The 27,995-nt window shown below is 50.1% G+C and overlaps 2 protein-coding genes across 2 annotated transcripts in view; one reads left to right on the top strand and one right to left on the bottom strand.

Moving 5' to 3' along the window:
- GGT1 (gamma-glutamyltransferase 1) overlaps window positions 1-7,658 on the bottom strand; it is a 46,606-nt gene extending 38,948 nt beyond the window's left edge. The window contains exon 1 of the mRNA XM_074921245.1: window positions 7,613-7,658. The gene's annotated coding sequence lies outside the window, so the exon portion shown is untranslated. The remainder of the gene's footprint in view (window positions 1-7,612) is intronic.
- Window positions 5,012-26,579, top strand: LRRC75B (leucine rich repeat containing 75B). The gene is made up of 4 exons (XM_074921248.1): window positions 5,012-5,491; window positions 10,206-10,334; window positions 13,467-13,579; window positions 24,943-26,579. Exons 1-4 carry the CDS (start codon window positions 5,234-5,236, stop codon window positions 25,463-25,465), a joined length of 1,023 nt encoding a protein of 340 aa, XP_074777349.1. The 5' UTR covers window positions 5,012-5,233; the 3' UTR covers window positions 25,466-26,579.
- The last annotated feature ends 1,416 nt before the right edge of the window (window positions 26,580-27,995 follow it).

Raw genomic sequence — 27,995 nt, forward strand, 5'->3', positions numbered from 1 at the left:
TGAAATGGGTGCAGCATGGACCCTCAGAATGGAGGTAACAGAAATCCTCCATGTACCTCAGCTACCTAATTAATTCATCATGAAAGTAGTGGAAGCTCAGAATTCTCCTGTGCTAAGAAGTCAAGTTAATGTCATGCATCACTGGAGCGGACTGGTGACCTTCCCTGTGCTTGCAGCAATGTTGTCCAATTTAACTGTGACCACAGATCACAAGCTGTTAAGATTCTCTATGCAGGCAATATACAGGCCAACAAATCTGGTTTTGTGGGCCCTGCTAGAACTTGATTAATGTGCCCAATAATGACTAGACCAGTGCTCATAATTATTTAGCAGAACTCTGCCATTTTTAAAACCCATCACTGTACAGATGCATGCCTCACACCACCAAGGGGCCTCACCAGCTGCAAACAGAGCCTCAGCTGCAAGAATCAAAAAGCTTAAGACCTAATTAATATTACATGGACTATTCCTTCCATTTCTCCATCAAGTGCAGAGTCTCTGCAGTGCCTGTCTGCATGCAGTTGCTGCTGATGCTGCAGGAACTCCTTAAGACCACAGCCCATGGTGCTGTGTTCATCTTTTATCTCCCCACTTCCATGTACTCTGCACAACCATTAAAGGGATTTATTCCCTGAAACTGCACTGTCATGGACAGGTGAAACTTCTCCAGGTCTCTGCTGCTTTGTTCAGTCAAGAGTTTACAGGTGTTTGGGCTACAGAGCTCCTCCCATACACTTCCTCTTGAAGAGATCATGACCAAACAGCAAGTGCATTTGCCTCCCAGATATAACGGAATTAAATCTGGAGTCTGGACTAGCTCTTTGCATGTATCTCTCCAGGGCTACAGCTCCCTTCCCTGCAGGAGGCTTGGCTTTGCGGGATCTGCCAACAAGCTCAGAGCCATGTGAAATAACAACTTGGGAGCTTAGACAAGCTGGTTTGAAGGCAAACAAAAGCTGAAGCTGTGAAAGTGTGAGGCAGTCAATGCAGCGTCTGGCAGCACAGCCTCACCACCGCCTTAATCCTCTTTCCCTTCTTAAGCGCTAAATTAATCAATTACATTTCCAGCCCAGCAACAACAGTCAAAAATGTAACCTTCATCATATACAAGACAAACATAATTAGGACTGTCATTCGGATCCAGCTTGACCAGCATACAAATCAACAGAGCCTCGGTGAGCGCACGGGTGTGTGAGTGCGTGTCTGCGCGTGTGCGCCCGGGTCCTCCCACCCAGGGGCAATTGGAATTGCAGTCACACCGTGAGCACCACGGGGTATTTCAAGGGGAAGGGCAGAGGCAGGAGCTCTGGTTGCAGCGATCCAGCTCTGCAGTCTCTGTGCTGTGGCACTGAGCGCCGCCCAGACAGGGCAGAGGCATGTTATACACTGCAAACTTGAGGCAACCCTCCAGTTGTGTCTGGGGAGGAAGCCACGACCTTCCCAGCCACAGCACACGAGCCCAATTTCCCAGCCTAGTGCTGCAGATGCCACAGACCCTATAGGGATGAGACAATACAAAAAAAACCAAAAGAGGCCTTAGCAATCTCTGACCACAGTTGCCAGTGTGAATTCGTAAGGGGTGAGCAATTACTATCCCCTCTTCAGTCTAATGATGGGTGAAAGTCATGGGGGACTAAGTATGCTGTGCAATGGCAAGAGCAAGCCAGGAGTGTTCAATGAAAGCATCAGCCCAAGGCAATCAAAAACCAATCCAAGAAGCCAAGTGAGTGCTAGGGGACAGACAGAGCAAACCCACAAACCTTACTGTGCTATCAGGTAGCTCCAGGGCGCATCTGCATGCCCATGGCTGTTGCACGTGTTCGCTAGAGGCTGCAGCATGACTAGAGGAGGGGCAGGGAACTAGTTAAGGATGATCTAAGGTCTGAAATGGCTTCTGTACAAGAGGAAGACTCTTCAGTCTGGGAAACAGAAACCTGAAAATCTGAGAGGGGACACAGCAGAAGTTTATCATTCGAGAGTGGCTTAGAGAAAATGAATAGGGAATGACTGCCTGCTGCCTCTTCCAATATTTAAGCTACAAAGCATCAAACGAAAACAGTAAGTGACAGATTCAGAACAAAGCAATTACTTCTTCAAACAACACACATGTGAACAGTAGAACTCACTGCCATAAGATGCTGTGGATGACCAAAATTTGCTCAGTCTCAAAAAAGTTTTAGAAAAAACCCGTAAAGGACTATTAAACGCAGAGATCCCCACCTCAGGAAATTCCCAAACTACAGATGGCTGATGGTAAGGAGGGCACACCAGCCTGCATCCCCCTGTTCTTTTGCTCCTGGCTAGGCATCCTCTATTAACCACTGCTAATCAGGATCCCAAGGGAGAGAGACCTGCAGTCTGATCCAGTACAGTTGCCCTTCTGTTCCTGGCACTGACCTGAGCTCTCCTTACCTGCCCTAAAGACCAGGAGCTGGGAATGTTCCCATTACTGGACACTGGGATGACAATAAGGAGATGTGCTTACAGCACAGAATTTGAGTGAATAGCGAGAGGATCTCTGCTTTCTATTTTTCCCATTTCTCATTTTAGGAGAGATTTTTGGTACAACTCTAACTCAGCCATGCTGCACCCAGCTAGATGCAGTTGGCAGCACCATATATGCCTGTGTTCAAGTTAGAAGCAAGTTAATATCCTTCTGAGGGATGCTAATATATCCACTGGGATGGGGTGGAGGAATTCTCTTTCCAAGCCTCAAAACCACAGCCTGTGGTCGCTGTGAGAGGCCCTGCAGTCCCCTCTGTCCTGCCCAACAAGCTCATGAACAGATCTATCTCCCTGTGGAGTTTTCAGGCGCCCTTGCCACCGCAGCAAAGAGGAAAGGGAAGGTGGGGACACTCCTGTAGATTGTTTTCGCCCAGGTCTTGCATCCTCATCTACTGGCTGTCTCTCCTAGGGCTGCATAGGACCAGAGGATGCAGTCTCTTCTCTTCCCAAACAAACTCTTGTCTCCTCCCACTATATGCAGCAAACCTTGTTGACTATTTTAGCTACAGAAATACACCACTCGCTGTCATGTGCCCTTTGAAAGTGCACACACAGATAGGGCAGGATTATCTCTTAGTCTACAAAGAGCTGCCAGCCAGCCATTCTCCTTCAGTAAAACCAAGTGGAGCATTGGTGTGTTTCTCATTAGTTCCCATTATTCATGCTATTGTAGTGTTTCCAGTTTCAAAGCATACAGACCAGAGACAGCTGAACTGCTCCCGCAACTGTTTGTTTGCTAAGAGGATTTGATCCATGGTGGGATATTTTCAAGTCACACACAGGGGAGAAGGTATCCTGGTAACAGTGCTATCCTCTGAGCCGCTTGCTTGCCCTGGTTCTCCCACCACCTCGGAACAATGCACACGGTCTCATCCCCGCCTAAGTGTAAACTGCAGATTATGTTTCCTTCTCCTGACTCTTGGAGATAAGGTGTGAGACAATTCAGCCATACAAAGCCATTCCGCTATTAAACTGATCCTTTGCTTGCAAACCCTGCTATTGCTGCTTCTCCTTTCAGCCGCACTCACAGAACAGAGCAGGCAGAAGCACAGATCTAAGACAGCCTGTCCAGCTGCCAGACAGTGGGGAAAGGCCACCACACAACCCCCCACTGACACCTTTACCCATCGCTCTCAGCCAGGTGGATTTTGTTCGTCCCTTTACTCCCAGTGACACTCCTGAAGCCATAATGCTGCACCCCATACAAGTGATTTTTATCTTGACACAGCCTCTCTCAAAGCTCTCCGACCAGATCCTGAAGTCCTTACTCAGCATCTAGTCCCTCCAAATGGGATTAGCCTGAGTCAGGTTCAGCAATATCTCAGGATCTGTCGATGCTAATTTCTCTCTTGCCGGTGCTTTAGCTAGAACAGGGAGGGGAATAACATGGACAGTCGGGGCTTTTTTTCTGATCAAACACTGAATAAAACTCTGAGAAGGGCTATCAGAATTTGGCCTATGGTGGTTAGAGACCCGTGTAAGCACTGTGACAAAATTGATGCATTGGCCAGGCTGTTTTAGAGTCCAGCCTCATTTTGTCCCTGTCTCTTCAGGCCAGACTCAAGTCACCCGTAGAGTATTTGAAGGAGGCTGCAATGATGCAGAGCACCCACATCTCCATCCCCATTCACAACTCTGAGGAATGCTGAGAAGGAAAATGAACCTTGCTGGCTCTGCACAGCAAAGAGCCATGGGCATCCCCATTCCCCCCAAGTGAGGACCCCATGACAAGAACAGATTCTTCTGCAGATGCATCAGATGATACTTATCTAGTGGATGCACAAGGAAATGGGTACCCCAGGCTGTTCTTAGAGCTGTGTGCCCTCACATTACAGCAACCAGACACTCCTGCTCTGTGGGCAGGACTTGCAGTCCGTCCTGGGCACCTGACTTCAGTGTGGTGACAGTCCTGAACAGAAGTGAGCCCATGGCTCCAGTTCCAGAAAGGTCATGTTGAGCCACTGGTTGTACTGGGGACATGACTCCACTGCCTGCAAAATCTCAGGGGCTGGAGGTGGGATCCAGGCTTTGGTTTTTACCATCCTGTCGGATGGCAGCGATTCCCTCTGAGGAAAAGCATGTGCTAAACTTGCAGTGCGCTGCTGGGGGAGGGAGGGATGCACACCAGGAAAACACTTCTACCCACAGCAGGTAAGGAACGGTGCCAGCATCGTACTATCAGTTGCGGACGACTGGTGGTGGGCAAAAATCCTGCCCACTTTCTAGATTCCTGAACACACTTCCGCTGGGTCCAACAGCAGACTGATAGAAAACACAGCCCACAGAAGCAGTCCCAGCCAGATGGCGTTTGGAACCACTGTTAATCTTGACAACCTTTTGCAGTATTCAAAGAGTTTACCCAGGGGAAAAAAAAAAAAAAAAAAAAAAAAAGATCCCCAAAATGCCTGGATGCAAGGAGCGGTCCCGGCTGCATCCGCTTCTCTCTTTGTCTTCTCCACCAAGCATCTCCCGGCAGAACAAACCCGGGAGGAGGAGGAGGAGGCGCCTCCGGGAGACGAGGCAGCGGGGGCTGCCCAGCCGCTGGGGAGGCGGGTGCTGGGGCAGGGACCCGACCAGATAAAATACCCCCGGGGCACCGCTCCTCTGGGAGCGCCGGGAGCCGCCAGCCCGGGGAGCCGGGGCGGAGCCGGGCGGGGCGGCCCGGACACCCCCCGCCTCCTCCCCCGGGCCAGAGCCCGGTGCCTGCCCGGTCCGGAGCGCGGCGGCCATGGGCTCCCGGCTGAGCCGGCAGAGCAGCCTGGAGGAGGAGGGCACGGAGGAGCCCAGCGCCGGCAGGCTGGAGGGCGGCCGGGGCGACTTCCACCTCTCCTCCCTGCTCCTCCACCCGCAGAAGCTGCCCGGGGTGCTGCGGAAAGCCTCGCCGGCGCCCTACGTGCGGCGGGTGGGGTGGCTGCGGGAGATCCAGGCCACCATCCGGGAGCACAAGCGGGAACACGCCGTGCACATCCTCCGCCTGCTCAGGAAGGTAAATGCTGCGGGCGGCGGGCCCCGGGGCCGCCCCCTCCGGGCCGGCGGCGGGCAACAAAGGGCTGTGCGGGGCGCGGGCGGTGCCGGCCGGGCCGGGGTCTGCAGCCGTGTCCCCCCCTCCCCCGGCGGTGCGGGGCAGGGGGACGGGGTTTACGCCCCCCCCCCCCCCCCCCTCTCCTCGGCGGTGCGGGTCTGCAGCCCCCCTGGGCGGGGCGGGCGCTTTGTGCTGCCTTTCGCCTCCTGCCCCGGCGCGGCGGGATCGCCTCGCTCGGTCCCCGGGAGCGGCTGCGGGAGGCGACACCCGCCCGGGGTCCCGGCCGCCCCCCCCCGGGCGGGGGGCACCTGGGCGGGCTGCCTGGGGGCAGGGAGCGGGGGGCTGGGAGGGAGGAGGGCTGTGCTGCCCGCAGGAAAAGGGGTGTCCAAGCCTCGGCTGTCCCCATCCACACCCCTCCCTGCCAGCCCCTGGCTGCGCTCGGGACCGATGTCCCCCAGAGAAAAGCCACAGCCGACGCACTGCCACCGCATCCCGTTATGCCCATCCAGCCAGGCTGGCCAAGATCTGGCTTTGGAAGAACCCAAAATGATTTTGGAGAGCACCTCGGGGGCAGCCTAGGCTGCGGGGAGTGGTAAAAGGGGTCAGTGTATCAGTGGGAGCTTGTTTCTGTCTGCCGCCATTCAGGAACAGAAAAGCCAGTGTGCAGACAGCGTGGTGCCAAACTGATGCTGAGGACAGAGCCCTGCTGCTGGAACAGAGCCATCTCCTCCATCGCTCAGGGCTACCATCACTTTCCAGGCAAACTCAGCTCCCCCAAACTGCAGGCAACTCTCCCCCTCTGATTTGGACAGAAAATACCATCAGTTTTTAGCTTATCATGTTGCTTCATTAGCTAATGACCTACTTCATCCTGGGAACATACCGTGTTTCTTGCCATAGTGGCAAGTAACCCTTGGGTGTGAGTACGTTGGAGCAGGGGCTGGCTTGCTGGGATGCTTGTGCAGCCATGCTGCCGGCTGCAGGGAGCTGCATTAACCGCCCCGTCTCTGCTCTGAACTTCTGCGTTCTACAACACATCAACAGTGGTGGTCAGTGCCTCAGGCTACCAGCAAGTTGCACACTCACAAGTAAGAATTTTCAGGACCAAAAATTAGATCTCTGTTTCTACTGTCCACTGCCTTAGCATGAGGATTGTTACCAGCACCACAAACACTGTTCTTGCCAGGTGTGTAGACAGATAAACTCTGAGCAGAAAGCCTGTATCTGTGCACTAGTATGGCAGACAAGGGCTGAATAAGATTTCCAAGGCAGTTTCGGAAAGGCACTGTTAAAGAAGCCTGTGAAGAAAAAGAGGCAACCACTCACTTTGTGAACATGGTGATGTAACGTGATCAGACTTCTGTAGGGTATGCCAGAGGCCAGAACTACAGAACATAATTTTCTATAGTGCTCAGCACCTCTCCTTGAGGCTGAAGCACTGAAATCCTCCACAGACCTTGGAGGTCCCCAGAAGGTCCATCTGTGAACAGCGAGGGTTTGAATCCTAAGTCACGGGGCCATCTGGAATGGAGGGTCGTTTCCAAGCCCTCCTTTCAATGCAGCCTGCCAGCTCCTTTCAGGATGAGTTAGACACTTGCTTCCCCACATCTGCGCTGACAGTTACCATGTCCTGAACACTCACATTTTGTCCACTGCCTTTCCTGTTCCCCTTGTTATTCCTGGTCCCCATCTCTGCCTGTCCATGTCAAAATGGTGACCCTCTGTTCATCTGCTCATGACAGAGCAGCAGGACATGCGTCCCATAGTCACAACACAGCCTTCCTCTGCCAAGTAAGATGGGAGCCCATCCAACACCACCCCAAAGCTTCCAGTTCATTGTGTGCTCAGAGGTTTCAGAGACAGAGGGCTACACCACTAACGTACCACACCCTTCCACAACTGAACACAACTGTCAGCCAGTCCAAGGTCACATAATCAGAATCAGTCTTCATATGGCCGGTGTCAGCTTCAAAGAGTACCCCGATCAGCCTTTTTTTTCTCATTTGCAAATTTCCCTCACTTCTCAACTAAGTTCAGGCCTTAGCTCGGTGCCCAGCATGTCCTTCCTTACACAGACTGGCTTACCTTGGCAGTAACACGCTCTCAGGAGTCACGGATTAATACGTCCCAGGTGAGGGTCTGTTTGTTACCTGTAAAAAGAGAGATACCTTGTTCACTCTAGTTGGCAGTGAGGATATTTAACACCATACTTCATCACTGTGCCTTGGGCCAGAGCGCAAACACCCCAGAGAAGGCAGCGCAATGGTGGGACCGGAATCCCACCCTCCTCCAGGGAGCAGACACGCTCAGGCCGACCAGAGGACACGGGCTCCTGATGCGTGGCTCCTGCTGCAGACACAGACCTTGTCCAGCCCTGCAGATGTACCTGCAGGGTGTAACTCTGTCTGCCAGTGGTTTTTGACCTGTGGTCTGCAGACTCCAAAGGGCTGTGGGCTGCTCCTAGGATGTCAGGAGGGTGTAAAGCAAGCAAGCCATGCAGAAAGGGATCCAGTAACAGAGATGCAAGATCCCAGCATTTTAGAAGACTGCACAGAGAACTACAAACACAGGTGTAGTCTCATGTATGCTTGCTTTGTACAGGAACACTTGGACAGCTCCATTGCACATCACCTCACCAGTCTCAGAAATACCTACCTGCAAAAGACAGACCAGCTTTCCTGCTGGTCTGTGTGGGGATCGTTCAGCTGAGGCCAGGGGAGACATTAGACCTACGCCAGCAAAAAGTCTGGTACAATGTGATTTCCCTGTGCTGAGACAATGGCCAAGTGTCATTTTTAAGATAACAGCACTAAGCCAACTGAACTGGCAAGACTTATAATATCCTGCTGTCTGCATCCACCCTTTAGGTGGTACAAAATTTTCGAAGAAATGAGAGAGGGAAGGAAATAAGATGAACCAGAAAATGCCCCTGGGCTAAGAATTTATGTACTATCAACGTGAAGTGAATATTTACAGCTATATTATTTATAAAACCCTTGCAGGCAGGATTTATAATGGGAATGCAGATTCATCTTAATGGTATAGCTCCAATTGGGGGAGTTTAATTACTGCTCTGACATCCACTGCTGCATGCCCAGCCATGCCATCCTCTCGGCAGCTTACTTCATCTCTGCACATTACACTTGGCGTAGGAGGCTCCACTTCCCTGAAGCCTTATGGTTAAGGGAGACATTGGCATGATGCCTTGGTACGCTTCTGGCCCACATCCAGCTGTGTGCTGTGTGTCCTTCAGGACTGATCCACTGCTTGGGTTCCTTCGTTGCTTCTGGGTATCATCTGCGTACACAGAGTGATGGGGCTGTAAAGCATTTGATTTATTCTCCTCTTCTCCACCAGATGTGTAGCCAGGGTCTCTGGTATTGTGCTCTCTGCTCAATCCAAGCATATCCAGAGCAGGAGAGAGTGGATACAGTACTGGCTTTGATTGCTGCTTAGGGTTAAGATCCCACACCTCTGCCAGCTATGGCTCCATCCCTGCTGCTGATGTATCTGTGTACACCCAGCTTTTTTTTTCCCCTCTCTTTTTTTTAGCTCTCAGTGCATCTTTCACTGGGTGGTGCCTGAAGCACACATTCAGTGGAGCAGCACGAACATATGGGGCACCCATTTGCTTATTCATGTCTCCTGACAGCAGCATACAGAACGGGCATAGGACTTGTTTTCTTCCTCAGCTGAGCCCTCCATGTCAGCTGAATCAAATCAGCGCTATCCCTGTTAGGGAGATATTTTCTTCTACATTTCTACTCCTGGGATATTTTTTTTCTGCCTTCAGGGTATTTTCATGCAAGTATGTGATTTCTCTTTCCCAAAGAAGGAGAAGGGTTTTTTTCACAGCTCCATGGTACCTCCTGACTGTAGTAACTGTGTCATATATTGGGTCTTAGCTTTCCTCTTAGCAAGAAGTAGCTTAGTTCTTTGCAGTGTTGCCCATCTGGCCCCTGGGGAGGCTTTTTGTTCCCAAGGATCCTAAGCTTTCTTCCAGCATGTCCCAAGGTGCCCCATACCCTGGTCCATGCAGGTAAGTCAGACCACAGATGTTCCCGTAGCTCACACTGGGGAAGATGACTCCCCTTGACTGCTGTGTAGACCTACCTATACATTTACCATTACACCCAAAAGACAATACTGCCAGTGCTTAGTGCCTGCTGAGAAATTCAAAGCACAGATAAACTCATGGCCAGGACTTGTGCTCAGCCAGCCACCACCAGGGTGTAGGGTTTTATCTAAGTACCTGAGAAAGGTTTGATTCCTCCAGAAAAGCTGAGGTTGGAGAAGCAGGTTTAGAGCCATTCCTGCTCAACTTTTTCAGCAGATTCACACATAGAGGCTGACAAAACTGTGAGTTTCTGTGGAGCTAATTCTCTCTGGGCTCCAGCCAGCATGGAAATGATACTGCTCTCACCTTCCTGTGGGAGGTGGAAACAGGGTGGTCAGCCCCGAGGCTGACTAGCTCAACTTAACACTGCATCTCGTTCAGCTCTCTGGCTGTCCACACCCCCATCACAGTAATGCTGGGTCAGACACAGCTGCTTCACCTTTGTTGGATAGTTTCCTGTATTGAACAACTAGCTGGTACCTCATCAGATTTACTTTCTGGTTTCAAAACACATGATTATAGCTCCAGGGAAGCCTGTGTATCTGACTGTTTTTCTTGTAGGACCTGGGACTGGAAGGAACATTCCTCAATGAAGTGCTCTACAAAAATGCGACTTTCCTCAACTTGGTGGATCCCATCTCCCATGACTTGCTGATGAGCCTTGCTAGAGATCTGCAGTGTCCCAAAAAGGTGAACCCTTCCGTCAGCTCAGTGAATACTTTCTGACATAGCACTGAGGCAAAGAGAGCCCTAATGGGTTGGCTGGTGCTGCGTGGTGCTCTGCAATCCTTCAGAACCAGCCTGTGTATGCCCTTGGAGTGGGAGCGTATAGGTTGTTGTGCATATTTCTGTAGAAATCAGTTAAAACTGCTTCAGAACATGAACACAACTAAAGGAGGGGGCAGTTATGCACACAGAAATCAGGAATTTACTTTTCAAGTGTCAAAAGTAATCTTGATGACGGGTAAAAATATATGGCGTGGAAGGTGGTGCCATATTCACTGGATGCCCCAGAGGTTCAAAGCAGCCAGCTTATGGGGGGCTTATGGGGCCTCAGAGGGGAACAGAGATCTCTGCCTCTGCAGGCAGAGGAGAGCTTCTCCCTTCCTGGGCCCCCTGCCACATGTAACTACCCTAACCCAGCATTACATCCCCACTATAATCTTCCAGATCTCTTGAGTAAAGAATGGAGCTAGGAATAGGAATATATTGCAACTCGGGATTCAAGAAGCAAATGTGTTATGTGCACAGTATCCCTGCACTGCTCCAGCACTTCCTTCAGAGAACGAGGAGAGCAGAGGCAAAGAAAGGCAAAGCTGAGTGCAGATAAACATCACAAATACCACACTCCCACTGCAACACCAGCATCCGCTTCTGTTACCCTTTGCCACCACAAACACTTGGATTTGCAATACATCCGTTTGCTCATCAGGTTTAGCAAGTGTCATGTTTGCTTTATAAGGAAAGCAATAGAGTGAATTTCTTTATTCAAAGAGAGATATTAAGTACACACAGCTCAGTGCAAACAGCAGCACGCTAGGGAATACACTGAATGCCTGGTGTAGATTGGTGGCATTTCTAAACTTGTTCTGTCATCTCCTGAGGCTCTCTGATAACAGTTAACCGGTCAGGTCTCAGCAGACAAACTACATTTAGCCAAAGTTTAATCATCATCATTGGGCTGCAATGCAGCCTGAAAAAAAAGGTATCTTCTTTTCAAGTGTAAAATTTCTATAAGCATCTAAAAAGGAAGGGGGTGGGTTGCAGCAGTAGTACCTCTTAACTGTATTTCACTTGACTTCACCTGTTCTACCAGAGCATCTCCAGCCTCATGCTGTGCAGCGCCCTTCAGGGGAGGCAGCATGAGGGGACATGACCCTACTCCAGTACCCAGGTGCCTAGCAGATAATACACTACAATTTACATATACCTGCATATACCCCTCCTCCTCTATTTTCATGTCTTACAGATGCACATGCTTACCTGCAGACACAGGCACCATTATATAGATAAGATTTTCCCCATTCCCAAGGAAGATGTTGAGCACCTGAGCTGTCCTTCAAAGCCAACAGGAGTTTAATTAAGGGGTTGGAGAGACTCAGTACCCTACAGCACCAGCACAAGCACTGGCAGACCACAGCCCCTCTCCGGCCGTGGCTGAGCAGCTGGTGGGTGTAACTGCCTTACTGGCAAGTAGGCTGAGTGCAATTCCCAGTCTGTCACTGGAAATTAAATCAGTGAGGACACGGAAAGGAACAGGAGGATAATGCTCAGTTGTGACCCAACAGACATTTGCAGAGCATTGTGCCAGCTTCTGTGCTGAAGCCTGGTGTGCACGTGCACCCACTTGGAAAGGTTTGCTGTTGTAGGTGACAGCAGGGTGCCAGTTGCAGCCTTGCCAGCACAGTAGTAGTCTAGAACAAGGCACCTAACCCAAGGGCACGGGCCAGTCCTGTGGGGTTCCTGGGGAAGCTGGGGTGAGTATCAGGGGCGCTCAGCTGAGCACTGAGGCTGGGATCCCTCTCCACTTGGCACAGCAGGACAGCCACACGCTGGCAGCGCATCCCTGGGGAGTTCAGCTGATTCAGTGGCTGCTTGGAAAAGTCAAAGTGCAGCTGTTGGCCCACAGTACAGCACTTTAACCACTTCAAACAAAGAACAAATTAGCCTATCCCTGATAGCTATCCCTAAATGCACCCGTTGCACCACAGCTGGAGGGCTGAGGAATGGGAATACAGGTGCCAGTCAGCATTTGGAAAATATGATAGAGGGGTAGAAATCCCAGCCTTCAGCAGCTGCCATTTGCCATTCTGCTTCACCAGAGGAAGAGAGGTGCTGTTCAAAGTCATGGTGATAGAGAACACATTCAAAAATAAACCCGGAAAGGTAGCAACCATCTTGGTGCCATCTTTTCCAGATGGCAGGGGCTGGAGGGAACTGCTGACATTGGGAAGCTCCCAAACTCAAACCTCCATGAGCAGAACGGACTGCAAGGAAGTAATATGGAGTCTGGGGAACTCACTGGTTCCCTGTTCCAGCATCCCCCGGCTGGAGCACAGGAGGGAACAGAGTTGGGGTGCTGCTGCAGGAGGAGCAGGGATGTCCCAGGGCACATCTCTGCCAGCAAGAAACACCTTGGGGATGGGACAAAAGTGCTGAGTGCTCAACTTTCCACATCAGGGTAACAGATAGTTAGTCCAAAGACAGTATGCAGTTAGAGTTTGGGAAGCACAGTGACAAGGTCATAGTCCTGTAACACGATGAGTTGGCAGCTTGTCTGCACAGCTGGGCCAGGTGCTGCTGAGAGTACAGCATTGAGGAGCTGGGATGCCCATGCTATCCCTACACTGAGCTTTTTTGAAAGTGGAGATCTTTTGACGAAAAGGGTGTAGGGGGTCCCTGCACAAAGCCCTTCTTGCATTGTCAGCCACCCCTGCTTTCCTGGGTGTTGCCTGGCCTAGAGCCAGACCCCCTGCCACAGCTCTTAGAAAATAATCCCCTCTTCTGAGCTCTACCTGCTCCTGGGTAGGGTGTGAAACTGTAGACCTATTCTGGGCAGGAACATGTCTGGCTGTGCTGGGGTGCTTCGTGGCAGCGCAGAGATCCTACTGCTCCTTCTCCACCCCAGGAGGTGATGGCATGTGGCAGAGGCAACTCAGGCCTTCTCACCATTCCCTCTTCATCTTCTCTTCACCTCCTCCCTTATATACATGCCCTTGCTCCATTACCATCTCTGTTCATTTCCCATCTTCCTCTGTCCTCCCCCTTGCCTCCTGTTCTGCTGTGGTGCAGGCAGAGTCTAAACTGCCTGTTTGCTTTCAGGAATATGACCCCTGGAAATCCTCGGACAGGATCTGCAGGCAGCTGATTTACCACCTAACCCCCCACTCGAAATGGCACCGACATGGCATGCCCCGGAGGAAGTCTCAAGTGTGGTAAGCAGCCTGGTGGGGACAATGTGGATGGGCACAGAGGGGCATCTGCCAGGAGAGGCTCTGCTGCAGCCAAGCACCATCCCAGTCTGCCACTACTGCCCTTCTCAGGGTAAGGCAGGGCTGAAAACCTGCATGGCAGCTGCTGCTCAGTCTCCTAGAAAACCTCAGCCAAACAGCACAGGGTCAGTACCAACATCCCTCCATCTGGTTTGCTATTTACTCCTTTTTATGTAGTCTTACATTTCCTCAACCTCTCCCAAGAGCATTGAAATCAATCCCACTGATTGCACAGCACAGACAACCCTCCTGGCAGGGCTTGCAGGGTGCTTGGCCCTAGGAGGGTGACCAAAGCTGGCAGCCTTGCAGACACCCACCCCCATGTGCTGAGGGGAGCCGGCCCTCAGCTCTGCATCCCACTTTGTCCTTGTTTATCCCAGTAAAACTTCCCTGCTTGTGGGCAAGGTCTTCCATTAGGAGGCACTACCACTAGGTGATCACTCCATTCAGTAGGAAGCGCTCTGGGGTGGCTGGCACCTCCCGCTTCTCTGCCAGGACCAGGAGAGGGACCTGACACAGCACAGAGCCTTGCACACAGGGAACCCAACTCAAAGCACATTGGCCACTGACAGCTACCGGATGGCAGCTGCTTTCCACTACTACAAACATACTCAGACACCCACACTTGTTCTCTCCTTGACACTTGCTGGCTTTTCTAACCAGATAAAGAGCAATCCCTACTTCTTTTAAATCCACCCCTTCTCTCCTCATTTTCTCCGAGCAAAGCCTGTTCCTGTGACAGAAATCACCACTGCTGAAGAAAAGACAGAGAAGTGACTAAGAAAAGAGCTCATGTCAGCCCCATTAGCTCAACAGGAATAAATGCAGGATTTGGTAAAAAGAAATGCAAAATTGGCAGCACTCTGAGAATAGCCTTGGGCTTTCCTCAGACTTTCGGAGTCTTTGATACATGTGCCAGCAACTTAAAATCCCCCATGGGAATTGACATTTCCATCATACCTTTCGTTCTGACTCAGAGGCAGATCCCCACTACATCTTAAGGAATAAAACCCCTAATACCACGATTTCCAGGCCATCTGCCTCTCATACCACAGCCCCACTTTGCCACCAAATCTAGGTGCTCTGTGAGTCTCATCCCCAGCACCCCACAGGGCAGGACTGCTAGTGCCAGTTTGCAGGTGGGAAACACAGCACAGAACAAGACTGAAGGACCAGAGCTGAGCGAGTCATTTTCCAGACCCACTCAGATGATATTTTCCATGTGGGATCCTGCAGAGCACTGGAGATGCAGGATGTAGAGAGCAGGTCAGACCTCATCCCCATTCCCTTCCAAGATAGAGAGGCTTCAAGATAAAAGGTACTGGAGACAGGGCAAGTTCTATAGAGGGTGACTTTCTTCATTCATTTCCAAGCTCCCTTTTGCTGAAACTCAGCCTCATTCTGGTTTTCCAAGTGAAAAATCCCTCCCTGCCACTACCTAACTCAACCCTCTTTCCCCACACTCCTGTTTGCAAGCAGAACAAACCTCTTCTCCAGTTGGAATCCAGACTGGAGAGTCAAACTGGAGGTGTTCCCTCTGCACAGCCTGGGGAGAGCAGAGGACTGTCTGCTGCAAACTCATCTCTTAGTAACAACAGAGAGCAGGTCTGTGACCAGAGGAAGATCTCTGGGCCCCATGAACCCAAATCCCACACAGAGGGTCAGGCCCAAAGTACTGGCAAAGTACAGAGCATCTGTGAGCACAAGCAGGGAGAGGGCAGCAAGGCAGTGTGCGATGGAGGGAAGTATAGGTCTAAAATGGGCGGCCCTGCCTGGCAACCAGGCCCAGCTGCAAGGTGTTACATAAGGCATAAAATAATTTTGATTAAATATTAAACAGCAGAGCTTCCTCTTTTAAGGCCAGAGAGGAACTGGTTTGCAGTTTGCGGCAAAAGGTGCCTGCAGAGTTGGCATCTGAGGCCGCTGCAAGAAAATGGATGTTGCCAGTAGCAGGAAGGCAAGAAATAGCTGCTTCATCGGGGCCTAATTTTGTCCAGCCAGGCTGTTTTTACCTGATCTGAATTCTCCACTTCCCTCTGTCTACTAGTGGGAGTATTTTACTATAATCTCTGTCTCTGAACCCATGCCCTTGGCTTGTATCCTTCCTGCCTTCAAAGTTCCATAAAAACCATGGGTGCAGCAGCAATACTTTGAAGGCACTTCTAAAATCTAGTGGGGGTTTAGGACAGCAGGGAGGAATCAGTGCATGGAGACCACATTCAGGAACTGAATTCTCCTTTTGCTTTTGCAGTCTCCTGGGTTTTGGCTTCTGGCTTTCACAGAGCTGATGCAAACCCGCTTGATCTCTTCTGAAATGCGATTTCCGCTTTCTGGCAGCACGTCAGATGGGTCCAGGAGATAATTAACAAGCCCAGCCATACAGAGAGCTTAGAGCATCTGCCAGGTTTTAATTATGTTTGGGCTGTTGTGGAGATGTGGTATGGGAGACAGAAAGGACCTACTAGAGCTGATCCTAGTTCCTATACTGGAGCTAGATCACACACCACATGTTCCTCTCCACTACTCAATAGCAAACCAGCGGGTCAGAAACTAACTGTAGTTATGTCCCCATCTACTATCAGAGGGACCCAAAACATCCAGCAAGTACAAGCCTGAGCCAACCATGAACTGATACAGCAGAAAGGATAAGATACATTTCTTCAAGCACTCCTGTTTCAATACACAACAATGCCAGAACAGCTAGAACTGTAAACTCTAGTAAGAACCAGTCACACTTCCACCAAGCAGGAACAGTATTATGCTAGTCACGCTATAGAGCCCAACCAGATACTAAATATTAATAAATAGACTAAGTTAGCAAAGCATCAAACATGAGAACCTGCAGACACACAGAGGTATGCTCCTCTAGACCTCCTTAACCACAAACCTGCTCCCCACTAAAACCAGAGGTCCCACCTGCTTCCACTACCACCTCAAATTCGGATGTGTTCAGCCCAGCACTATGACTACAGCAGAGGTTCTGTGTGCCTTGCACAGGACACAGTGGGCTGCTGTTTATCCCGTTTAGCCATTCCTCTAAAGAGCTACCGACAGAAGTGACTGTAACGTGGCACCTGGCCCTGAGTCTGGGAGTCAGGCCACATGGTATCAGCTGAATGCCCCAGGCCAGAAGCAGAGTCATACAGAAATGTGGAAGGAGAAAGTTTACAGCAGCACAGTGGACTCAGTGCAACAGCAGCTGAAGCAAGTAGGTGAGATCCAGCCCAGTCTGTGCCTGGTTTTTCTACTTGATTAAACTGTCAGAGGTGATGCTGGGAGACAGTTTGCCCGTTGCATGCTAGCAGGTTCTTGACAGTGCCTGTCTGCCTTGTACAGTGAAGGGTTAGCAATGTCACAGCTGTGCAGTCACCCAGAGATGATTTCAGCTACCCAGGTGACACCTGGGCAGGTTTGCACAGTGAAAGCAAGGGGTTCAGTTCTCCTTTCCTGAAAAGTCCCGTCTCAGGTCTGCAGCTTCCAGCCATCAACCTGCACCCCGCCTGGCAGCTGACCCTGCTTGGGTTGGCTGCCTAACCAAACAGGGAAGTCAAGCTTTTGGAGGATTTACTGGGGGTTTTAGAATTAAAAACTAAAAAGCTGGAGGATAAGATTTTCACATCAGGGACCAGAATGACTACTGCACAACTGTCGGTCGCTTATACCCTAATGGGAGTTCAGTTTTAGCACCATTTTACAGTTGTCTAGATCACTCACACTTAATGAGGAGAATACATTCTAGAGTGTTGTATAACCCCAGCTTTGCTTTCTCATTAAGTTGACATTTATAGCATAAAGTGTAATGGATTAAGAAATGCTGCTCTCCGCAGACATAGGCTTTTTAGGCTATCAACACCACTCTGTGGTATTTTGACAGATGCAGAATTTTGGGATGTTATTAATTCTTGTTTTTAGAAGTGTTGAGGCTTCCTTAATTCAGCATTACAGGAGAACTACGTGTTCTAGTACAAGTGCCACCATCTGCATCCCTGAATCCAGGGCGTTTATTACTTTTTGAGGGTAAAGCCATACCGGACTGCAATTCAGAGTGGAAAGGCAGAAGGGTACTAGGTGAAGGCAGCCTTTGTCTGGAGAGCTGGATCGCAGCCTCGTGCTGCAATTAAGAAGCTGTGGATTACAACTGAGCTGTCTTGGGAAAGCCATGTCAGGGAACCTTATGTATCTTCCACTTGCATCACCCCCAGGGCTGACTACTTCAGTGTAACTACTTCCTTTCTTGAGTGCAGAGAATCAAACCTGAATCCACAGAACCTGCAGGCAGTAAACACAGAATGATCTTTACAAGCCAGGTGTTCCTGGCACAGAAGAAACCCCAGATTTTTCACAGTAACAGGTTATGGAAGAGCAAAGGCAGTTGTGTGCATGGAGTGAACTCCCAAACTGCATGGATCTGGGCTTTCCTTTTCACAAGTCTCACCACAGTTTTACTTTGCTCATCTGAGCGAATTTCATTTCGGCTAATCCAAAACTGGATGGAGAATAGAGTGTCCCTTCTGGGCTCATTGCTCTGTTTCTGTTATTGATGTGCATTGCTCAGACACTGCAGCATTAGATGTACTTTTAAAATGCAGTCAAAGCACTTGTGTCTAGAAGACTGAGAGGAAACAGCTCTAAAGGGCATTGGATCTTTTTTTTTTTTCTTGAAAACATCACTCAGGGCTGCAGATGACAGCTCTGGCAGATTAGATCCTAGCCTTCCATGGCATGAGGTGAATATTAACTACGGCTTTGTGTCACCCTTATGCAACAGGGTAAATAGGCACCATCATTCCTGTTTTAGAGATAGGAAGCCAAGTCAGAGAATACCAGTCAGTTAACAAAAGCCACATGGTAATAGTCATATGGAAGTACAGGAACTGCCCCACACAATGTTTTCAAGAATCTCCTGCTCACAGAGATGTCAGCTGGACAGACATGAACTGGTGAACAAATTGTGGAGAGAGGCAGGAACTGTCCCCTCCCCTCATCTTTACAGTGCAGAGACACCCAAACACTACCCATGATCAGGGTTCCCAGCAGCATCAAGAGGCAGGTACATCTGCAGATGCTGTTGGAGATGGCAGAAAGGGTCCAGCAGCTTGGCACTGCCCTGTCATGGATCAGAAGAAAAAGTCCCAAGACTGACAGGCAGGAGAAGCAGGACACTTTGATAGACAATGAGTGAAATAATGGAGGCTGGGTGGCAGTTGGTAGTGAAAAGGTATCAGCAGAGACCTTATGCTTTCATAACTCTTACACAGTTGAAGGTCTGACAAGGACATAGGCTGATACATGACATTTATAGTGAGGAAGTAGCATTATTCCTGCTTTGCTAGGATAGACCTAAATAATGAGGGGAAAAAAACAAGAGGTCTTGGGTGGATCAAGTGGCAGCAGGAGGAAGGCCAAGGGTTCACAGCTCTCCTGAACACACCTTCAAGTAAAGATGACAGCAGAGCCAGGAGGAGGAGAGGCGCTCAACTGCATCATCACCTAGAGATACCCATGTCCCGCCCCAGCAGCAGAGGGAGGGTGGTAGGAGAAACACTGCCTTTGCACTCCCTTCTCTCCACCAGTGAGGGACCTCCCCACAGCTGATTGAAACAACTTGGGTGCAAGGATGGAGATGTGACTAAGGGACTTCATCTGGAAGTGGCCTGCTTGTGCACTGCCACCATCTTCACAGAGGTGCCGGGCCCAGCCTCAGGACAGCTTGCTCTGGGTTAGTCTAGGTCAGTGCTTTTGAGGCTTCTCTTTCCTTTTTCATGTCTCACTAGAGGCAGCTAAAGCCAGCCCTGCACAGTAGCACCCCGAGCTGCAGGGAAGCAAAGCAAGCAGATTATGCTAAGTAGGCGATTAAAAAGCCCAGAGTCCATCCCCTAAATCACCGCTTAAAGCAGAGAAGCCATCCAAACATGCCCATCACTCGGCTCTGTGCAAGGAGGAGTAGCCAAGAGATACCCGACTTATGGCTAATTAGCCACTACTGTCAGTGCCTTTAATGAATGAGGGAATGCACAGTGATGGGAGTCTCTGGCATCAGGAAAATTTGGAGGCAAAATAAATGTAAAAGTAAGGGGGGAAAGGGGGAGAAAGTTGGTAATTCCCCAGACAGTCAGGGAGTAGTGGGCATTTTCATCACTGAAATTCTGACTTAACTCCTCCCAGCCTCTCTCCAGTGTGGAGACAAGGAAAGGAGTCTGTGACTCCAGGAACCTGAACATTCTCGGGCTGAACAAGCTCCTCCAAACCCCACAAAGCTAACAAAAGGTCAGGCACCGCTGTGGCTGCTGCAAGTCCCACCAGAGCAACAATCGGGAGCCATTACACCACTTGCCTGCAGCCACCAAAGAATTTAGCTGATGAGCAAGAAGTTGAAAGGATTCAGTGCTAATAAGTTGTGCTGAGCTCTCAGCACATGGGCTCAAAGAAGCACCTGAAAGAGGGCCTACGGGTTAGGTTCCCTGGGACAGGTCCTGGGGACAAGCACCTAGCAATTAATTTCAGGTCTCCTAATTGTTTCATCTCAAGACAGGCCTGAATTTGCTTATATTAGCTGAGTTCCCAGGAGGCACAAACAGTGGCTGGGCCTTATGTGGGGAGAGGGAAGATTTTTATCCCAGAAAAAAAGCCAAGGGAGGTGTGAGATGGTTTCATCCCTTTCCTGGCTCACATTTCAAGTTGTGAGATAGAGATCCTTCTTCCGACACCTGCAGGTCCCTCAGACCCATACACTGTCTGGACTGGGTGGATCTCACATGGCCAGGCTCGTGGTGCAGCCTGGGGACAGCTGGCTGATGCCCACTGAAGAGCGGAGTTGGCACCCAGGGAAAGGATGAGTGGGAGGAAGGCCAGACTCCAAGGAAAGAGTTGGAAACAACAAGGAGATGTACCTAGAAGAGCTCTCATCCCTCAGGAGGGCTGGACGAGGATTGCAAGCAGGGCAGGGTGGGCAGGCAGGCACCATTCCTTAATGGATGCTGCATCTAGCTCCAGGCAGATGATTGCCCTTGCTTCTTGCCCAAAGTTTCACAGAATTTCTCACTTGCAGTCATTTCTTCAGCATCTGAGGGAGTGGGGGGTTGTTTCCTCTCTAAGCTCACTGCAGATAATACAAACACAGTCTGCTTCCCTGCATCCAGGGTCCAGATCCTTGTTAGATGCAAATCCCCACAATTATAAATCTGCACACAGCACCAGTTGTGGTAGCATTAGGTTAATCCAGCCTCCAGTGCTTTGCAGTCCTCTGCCCGCAATTCCCATGGGCATCAAGAGCCACATCGCTAAGTAGCTGTTTTGTCTTGCAGAAAGGAAAAAAGCTTCTGCAGCTGAAGCAGTCTTTAAGCCTATTTTACTTGCAGAAATTAGGGGATAATAGATGACCCATTTCCTTGGAAATAAACCTGGCATTTTCTCAGCTGTTGCACAGGTGTCTGAGAGCTTGGGATCTTGTGTATCATGCCCCCCCCCCCCCCCCCCCCCCCCAAAGAAACAGAGCTTAGCAGAGCTCAAAAAAACCACCAGGAGTCAGATAATTCAAAGTAAAGCATCTACCCACGTCTCCCTGTCCCTTCTCTGACAGCAGATATATTTACCTCTAAAGCAACTAAAGCAACAGAGGAGGAGGAGTGTTCAGCTATTCTGTGCCTGCCCCAGAGATGGTATTTAGCTGCACCTCTTGGAGCTGCACAGAAACACCAAGGAGGAGAGCTGCCAGGGTTCACAGCATGCGTGGGGCATCAGGTCTCATGCTTCAGCACTTACCAGAGAGCTGGGGGCCTGGCTGCAGCATTAGGGCTACGTCCACCAGGGTGAGGCTTCTACAGACACATCCCTACAAGAGGCATTTTTATAGGCAAGAGAGCAACTTAAACACAGGAGGAGCCCACAGTGCTGAGACAGGAGGCCAAGAGTCACCCTGGCAGGTACTGCAATGAGGGCAAAAGGAAGCAGCAAAAACACAGGAAAGGAAAGAAAAACGAGCCAGCAAAGGAGGGAGGGAGGGCCCTGGCACAGCGCAGGAGGCAGGAGGGTTTAAGCACATTCAGGCAGGAGCAGTCCAGTCTGGAGAATCAATTATGGGAAGATAATTTGTCTGTTTGATTAAGGCCCCCTTGGAGTATTGGCTTGTTGCTGGGGAGAGCAGCAGAAGGTACCGGCTCCGGTCAGAGCACGATCCGTGACTTATTACTGCAGTCCCTGCGTAGCAGTCAACAGGAGGGGAGCCTTAACGGGCAGAGACAGGCCAGCACGTTGCTTTTGTCCTTCTGACATTTGCCCTTACTTATCACTGCCTGCACCCTGAGCCGAGTCACTCAAAAGGGCACCCCAAGAGCCATTCACTCTCGGCCCCGGGAAGGAAGCTGCTGTTGCCGACACGGCAGGCAGCGGCACCTGAGTGCTGAGGCCCGGCAGAGGGAGCGGTGCCGGCTCAGCCGTGCCCTCCAGTGGTCCCCACTCCAGCCCGGTGCCATCCCCATATCAAACTGGGAGCACTAAGGCTGGCTCCTTCTGGCTTTGCAGTAGGAAGGGCAAGGGAGGGTTTGCACAGGCTCAGACGAGGCTGGGGGCTGGGGTGGGGGGAGGTGTCCCTATGTTGATGTTCCCTTTCTGTGACCCCCCCGGTCTGCCATGGGTTGCAGCACTGGGGAAGAGAATCTCCAGGAGCCACAGGCTGTATTTGCACAAAACAGGCACTGAAGTAATCACAGGCTTGCTTTTATGCTTGTTTGTCCTGTGTTCCCCCACACCTCCAAAGTCTAAACCAACACAGACCAGAGAAGGCTTCTGTCTCATTCTCATCACTTGTACCAGCCCCTACCAGATATAGGGGACTACTTCCCCTGTGCAGTCAGGTTCACACTCAAGATTCATTTCTCCCTGCTTAATCAGACCAATATGAACGCACACCTCCAGTGTGCATTCAATACTTGGTTTTGCTAGAACAAGTACTCCATATCAAACATGCAGATAAAACATCTAGCACAGCTAAAGGGATAATGTGCCAGGGGAGACCTGAGACTCTACCAGCTTTGAGGCCAGTGTCTGAAAGATTTTATGCAAGTTGAACCCTCTTTTGTGGTAGATTGTGCTATACCACTGCTGGTGATTGGTGACAGACTATACAAAAAAAGAGCATGCATTGTTTTTCCAGGAGAACTGAAGAATTACAGCTCCCAGGCAGCCTGGGCTGGTACCAAGCATCCCTTGGATTAGCAGGAAAAGGGAGGCTAGCCCAGTGCCATCCAGACTGCAGCATGCACAGTTCACAACTCCTACTGCTATTGCAGCAACGAAGAGAGCTGCACCGCTGCTACAAGCAATGTAGTTGATTAATTCTTCACAGTCCTGTCTCTGGGGCCCTGATATTGGAGAGATATCAAGTACCAGCTTCAAGTGAAGACCCTTCGGAGAACTCACTTCTGTGCCTTCAGATCAATTACAACTTACCAGTACATCAGGCTCTGCTGTTTGACAATACAGACAAACACTGCTCCCCTTACCCATCTCATGATCCCCTGAAAAGTAGTCTGGATCATTTAAAGGGTAAACATTTAGTAAGTAATACTTAAGGCCCTTTTAAACCTTTAGGTCTTAATGTAAGTTATTCCATACTGTTACTACCTTTCTACCATGAGAGCTCATTAGCTCAAATGCGTGCTTGCAGATACAGTCTCAGCCTTCAGTGAATTCCCATGGGAAACACAAAGACACAGAAGTAGCCTGAACAAAGTGCTGCGAAACCTAGAGCAGGAGTTTGTGGGCTTGAGAATTGGCAGGGCAGGCCACAAGGTCTTTTCACCTTACACTCCTACAAGGAAGCACAGTTTGCCAGTGTTGAATGTGTCCATGAAGGGCTGTTGCCTGCACTGATGCACGTTTATTCACTTGTATTCTTGCATGCTCATAGGGATTATTAAGGACTGAAATTTTCAGGATGCCGTGAGCTGCATATGTAGAGCAAAGCTATAGAGGCAGTGTCACACCCTCTCCACAACTACAGAAGGGCTTGGCAACACTAAGGCTGGTAGGGGCATTCTCACCTGCCACGGGAGCTCCTGCGGTGCTGCAGCCTCCTCCGAGGAAATTGCATGTCCCCATGTACCCATTGCTCTCAGGGACTGGCTGTGCCACAGGTGTGCAGGACACTACAGAGAGCCAGATAGGAAGAGTGGGGACCTTCAAATTGGTGGTTAATTCTTAACCCACCCTGCTTCTCCCAAGCTTAACAAGGCACTTACAGACCCACTGAGCACATGACTCATAACACTAGTGGGGGTTCTACAAGGGCTCCCATAGCCTTAAAGCTAGATGTGTCTGAAAGGAGAGCAAGGCTAACATCATCTGCACTAAGGGATTAGGTTCTTCTGTGCTACACCAACGCATGTTTCTACTCAATCTTGCAACATTTCCCCACTAACTCCTATAGCCCCACAGCTCCCATTTCTTACAGCACTTTCAAAAACCCACAGTCCATCATGAAACTCCACATCCCACTCCCTTCACATACCCAACGGCCCCATTTGCCTCCTGTACAGTTTGCCTACCTCCTCCTCACTCCACTTACCAGGCAGACAGCAAAAGGAAGAGCTGAAAGCACCTCTCCAGATTTCTTTTCGAACCCTTACACTCTCCACACCTCCTCACAGCTGCAGCAGATCCCAAATGATCTGCTGACCACAGAGACCCACATAGGCAGCTACTGGTGCTGCTTACTGAGTAAGTGCTGCTTGGGAAGGCTTTTAAAGGGACATGCAGTAAATCTACTCCTGGAGTGCAGTTTGTCTATAGAATGTTTTCCTGATAAAATATCCATTTCTGGGCTTTTTAACACTGCTCTCCTCTGCAGCAGCCCTGCAGCACAGTCTGTTTGCAGCAGACTTTGGCATGCACCTGGAGAGGTGGCACACAAACAGCCCCCACACAACGCAAACCAATGCACTTGGAAAGTTTGCCTGCCTTGGTTATTTTTGCTTTCTATGCATGAGTGTCTGTACATGCACATACAGACAATCCCTTTGAAATGTGCTAGTGGAAGACACTTTAGCATCCTGTGTTTAGCCAGTTCTGGCAAAGTTTATATGTAAATCCTGAGAATGTACAGGCAAGCCCCAGGACACAGTCTGCCCTGAGGCATGGTGCAAACCTTGTGCTTGCTTCCCCAGTGAGCTCTGTTAACCCTTTGCTTAACATTCTAGCCCATGTTCTTAATGAGTTTTCCCCTGTCTCAAGTGCTCTCTCACTTGGGTAAGAGATGGACGAGAGCGGTCCCCTTAATGATCTCTCTCTCTACCCCTTTCCATCATCAGCCTGAAGACCAGCCTGCAGAAGAAAGTGAGCCAGGACTCCATGGATTTGTCAGGGATCCCCCTGACCATGCGGGATGTTCACCGCATGGCCTACTACCTGCAGAACAATGGGGATCACCTCACCTCTGTGGACCTGAGCTTCACCGAGCTGAACGATGACATGGTGCGCCTGCTGCTGCCCTTCCTCTGGGCACTACCCAAGCTCACTCACCTTTCCCTCAATGGCAACCGACTGACGCGGGCGACCATGAAGGAGCTGACTGACACCATGAAAGACATGAACAAGTTCCCTTGCCTGGCCTGGGTTGACCTCGGCAACAACGTGGACGTCTCCTCCATGCCACAGCCTTTGCTCGTGGGCCTGCGTAAGCGCCTCAGCCAGCAGACCACGCTGCCTACCATCTATGAGGCGCTTGACTGCGACTCGGAGATCTCCAGCGGGCACGAGGGCAGCCAGCCAGAGGACGAAGCAGCAGGAAGCACCCTGCCACGTGCTTTTTCTCAGCAGGGCTGCGAGAGGTGACTGGACAACAGGCCGGCGCTGGCACACTGAAGCCACCCCAAGGAGAAATCTTGAGTACAAACATCAAGCAGAGGGCCAGCTTTACCGGCTTCCTTTGGCTCTTTTCTCTCACCTTCCCTAACATCTCCCCCCCACTTGCTGTGAGACAAAAGCCTGTCGTCCCCCCACAACGTGCTCCACTCCCTCCCCTCACTGCCAAACCCATCGCCCACGTTCCAGAGAGGAACCAGTGACTTACAGTGAACCTGGTCCCCAGGCAGGGTCTCACTGGAAGACGGGAAAAGACCTGTCGGAGTCAAGAATATCCTCCAGCAGCCATTGGGTTGAGGGAAAGGGATGGGGGGGAACCTAAAACAGAAACAGGCTTGTAGTTTACTTCCTTTCTTCCTTTTCCTATGCACCTTGGAAACCTTGGGACCTGCAGCCTTGAGTGTGAAAGGAGGTACCCCAAGAGCCTAGCTGCTGCGGAGCTTAGTTGAAGGGCTCAGAGGCCAGAGCTGGAGCCCGGCAGTGTGTCTCCCTCTTGTGTCTGGCTCCTTTTGTTTTGTTTTTTTCCTATTGTGTGTTTTGTATTAACGTCTGAACAAAGGGACTTGGTCAGAGACCATTGGATCGCGTAGGCTGGGGCGGACACATGGCTTGGAACTGCAGCATCAGGATATTTGCTGTGTGACCGGGGTGAGAGGGAGGGGAAGGAGGTATGTGTTGGTGGGAGCATGGGGGATGGGATGAGTTGGGATGGGATGGGAGGAGGGGGGAGGAGAGGGAGGGCGAACAGTCTTGTGGATTAGCAGGATTGGTTTCAAAAACTGTGCTTTTGTACTAAAATTACAAGTTCCAAGTGAAATTGCGGAAAAGCAGACAGCTAAGCGCATAACTGTGGCACTAGAGGAGCAAGCACTGAACGTGCCAGAGGTGGGCACTTCCCAAACTAAAGCGCAAAGCTTTGGCTCCTCATGGCATATTGCATACCTCGTAATACAGACATGACATGAGCAGCTGCATCATCATTTCCAATGCTGTCCAGAAACCAAACCACTGATGCAATATTTCTAGTGTTTTCCATATTGCTCATACTCTATGTAAACATAATAAACGGTTCTCTTGGACATGAGCGTGATGCACTACAGAGTCTGAGTATCTGGGTTGTTCACAAGTCAAGCCAGCGGCCCAGACGCCGCAAGAATATGGACCTGGAGTCCTCATGCAATGCCTGAGCAGCGTGGTAGAGGATCAGCAGGTACCATTCACATTGGGGAGAATGGTTCATTCCTCTAGGGAAAGAGAAACACGGATGTTCATTTGTGGTAGGCTGCTGCCCTTCGTGTTGCAAGGTGCTGATACAAATCAGCTGATCAGACTTTAGCTGATAAGTCAAGTCCTCTCCAATTATCTGTCACCTCTAAGAATTCAGAGAGTAGATATGGTTTTGAAAGAGTTAAAAGTTAAAGAAATTGGACATACTAATAACCACATATGAACCCTGGCCCTCCTAAATTAACAGTGGTAACTTTGCCTTCCTCTGCTGATTCTCTCTGGGAGTCTCAACACTTATAAGCAATTCTCTTAGACTAAGCCACACAAATCCACATGAAATAGATTACAGCCTTCATGCTCATTGCTGATTTTACAAGACATTGCAGGAAACAAATTGGTGATACTTTTCAAGTGATTTACCTCTGGACCAAGGGTGTGAGCACAATGGAAGGTGTTTCTGATCAGCTGCTAAAGCCCCCCAAAAATCCAGTCCCCCAAGGAAGAGAGCTGGGTTTAGAGACACTGTGCTGAGTATTACAACCTGACTGCAAATGCTGGACCCAGTCCTGTTCACACTCTGATCACTGGGGCAGGACCTTATAACCCTCATGTTGTTAACTTGCAAACAGAAGTGGTGTAAAGTCTCTTCCCTGCTGACCAAAAAGAGTAGAAGGTACAAGCTAAAGCAAATATAGCTAGGGCCAGATGGTAGCTGTCTGTCGCGGGTGAAAGTATTTGACATGGTTATGATTTAGTAGTAATTTAAGATTTATGGTGCAAGGTAGATGAAAAGGTTGAATTTTAGCAGCACTTAATGACTGATCAGTTTTAAGATTAACAAGGTGATTTGGTAGGATATGTCATTAAAATGGTGACTTACTTACAGATTCAAGAAAGACAATTCATGCTAGTATCCTAAATCAAAGTATATATATGTCTAAACAGAAGACCTACACACACACAAACAGCATGGAAATAGTTGAATATCCAGTGAAATATATAGACATCCACACTTGTGAAGGCAAATGTGCGTATTTAAGCAAAGAGGTGGATGGAAGAGGCTAGCCTATAGTTAAAATTTCTCTCTCTGAATCTGGAGTAAATACTCACAGTGCATCGGTATTTCTCAGTGGGCAATAACTGAGTCTCAAGAAGAAGTCTGACTTTACCCTGGCCTTTCATCAGCTTTGTGGGCAGATGATTAGGAAGTATTTCTTTACAGAAGGGGTTGTGGGGCATTGGAATGGGCTGCCCAGAGAAGTGGTGGAGTGCC

Source organism: Athene noctua, chromosome 17, assembly GCF_965140245.1.
Source record: "Athene noctua chromosome 17, bAthNoc1.hap1.1, whole genome shotgun sequence".
NCBI classification, from domain to species: Eukaryota; Metazoa; Chordata; class Aves; order Strigiformes; family Strigidae; genus Athene; species Athene noctua.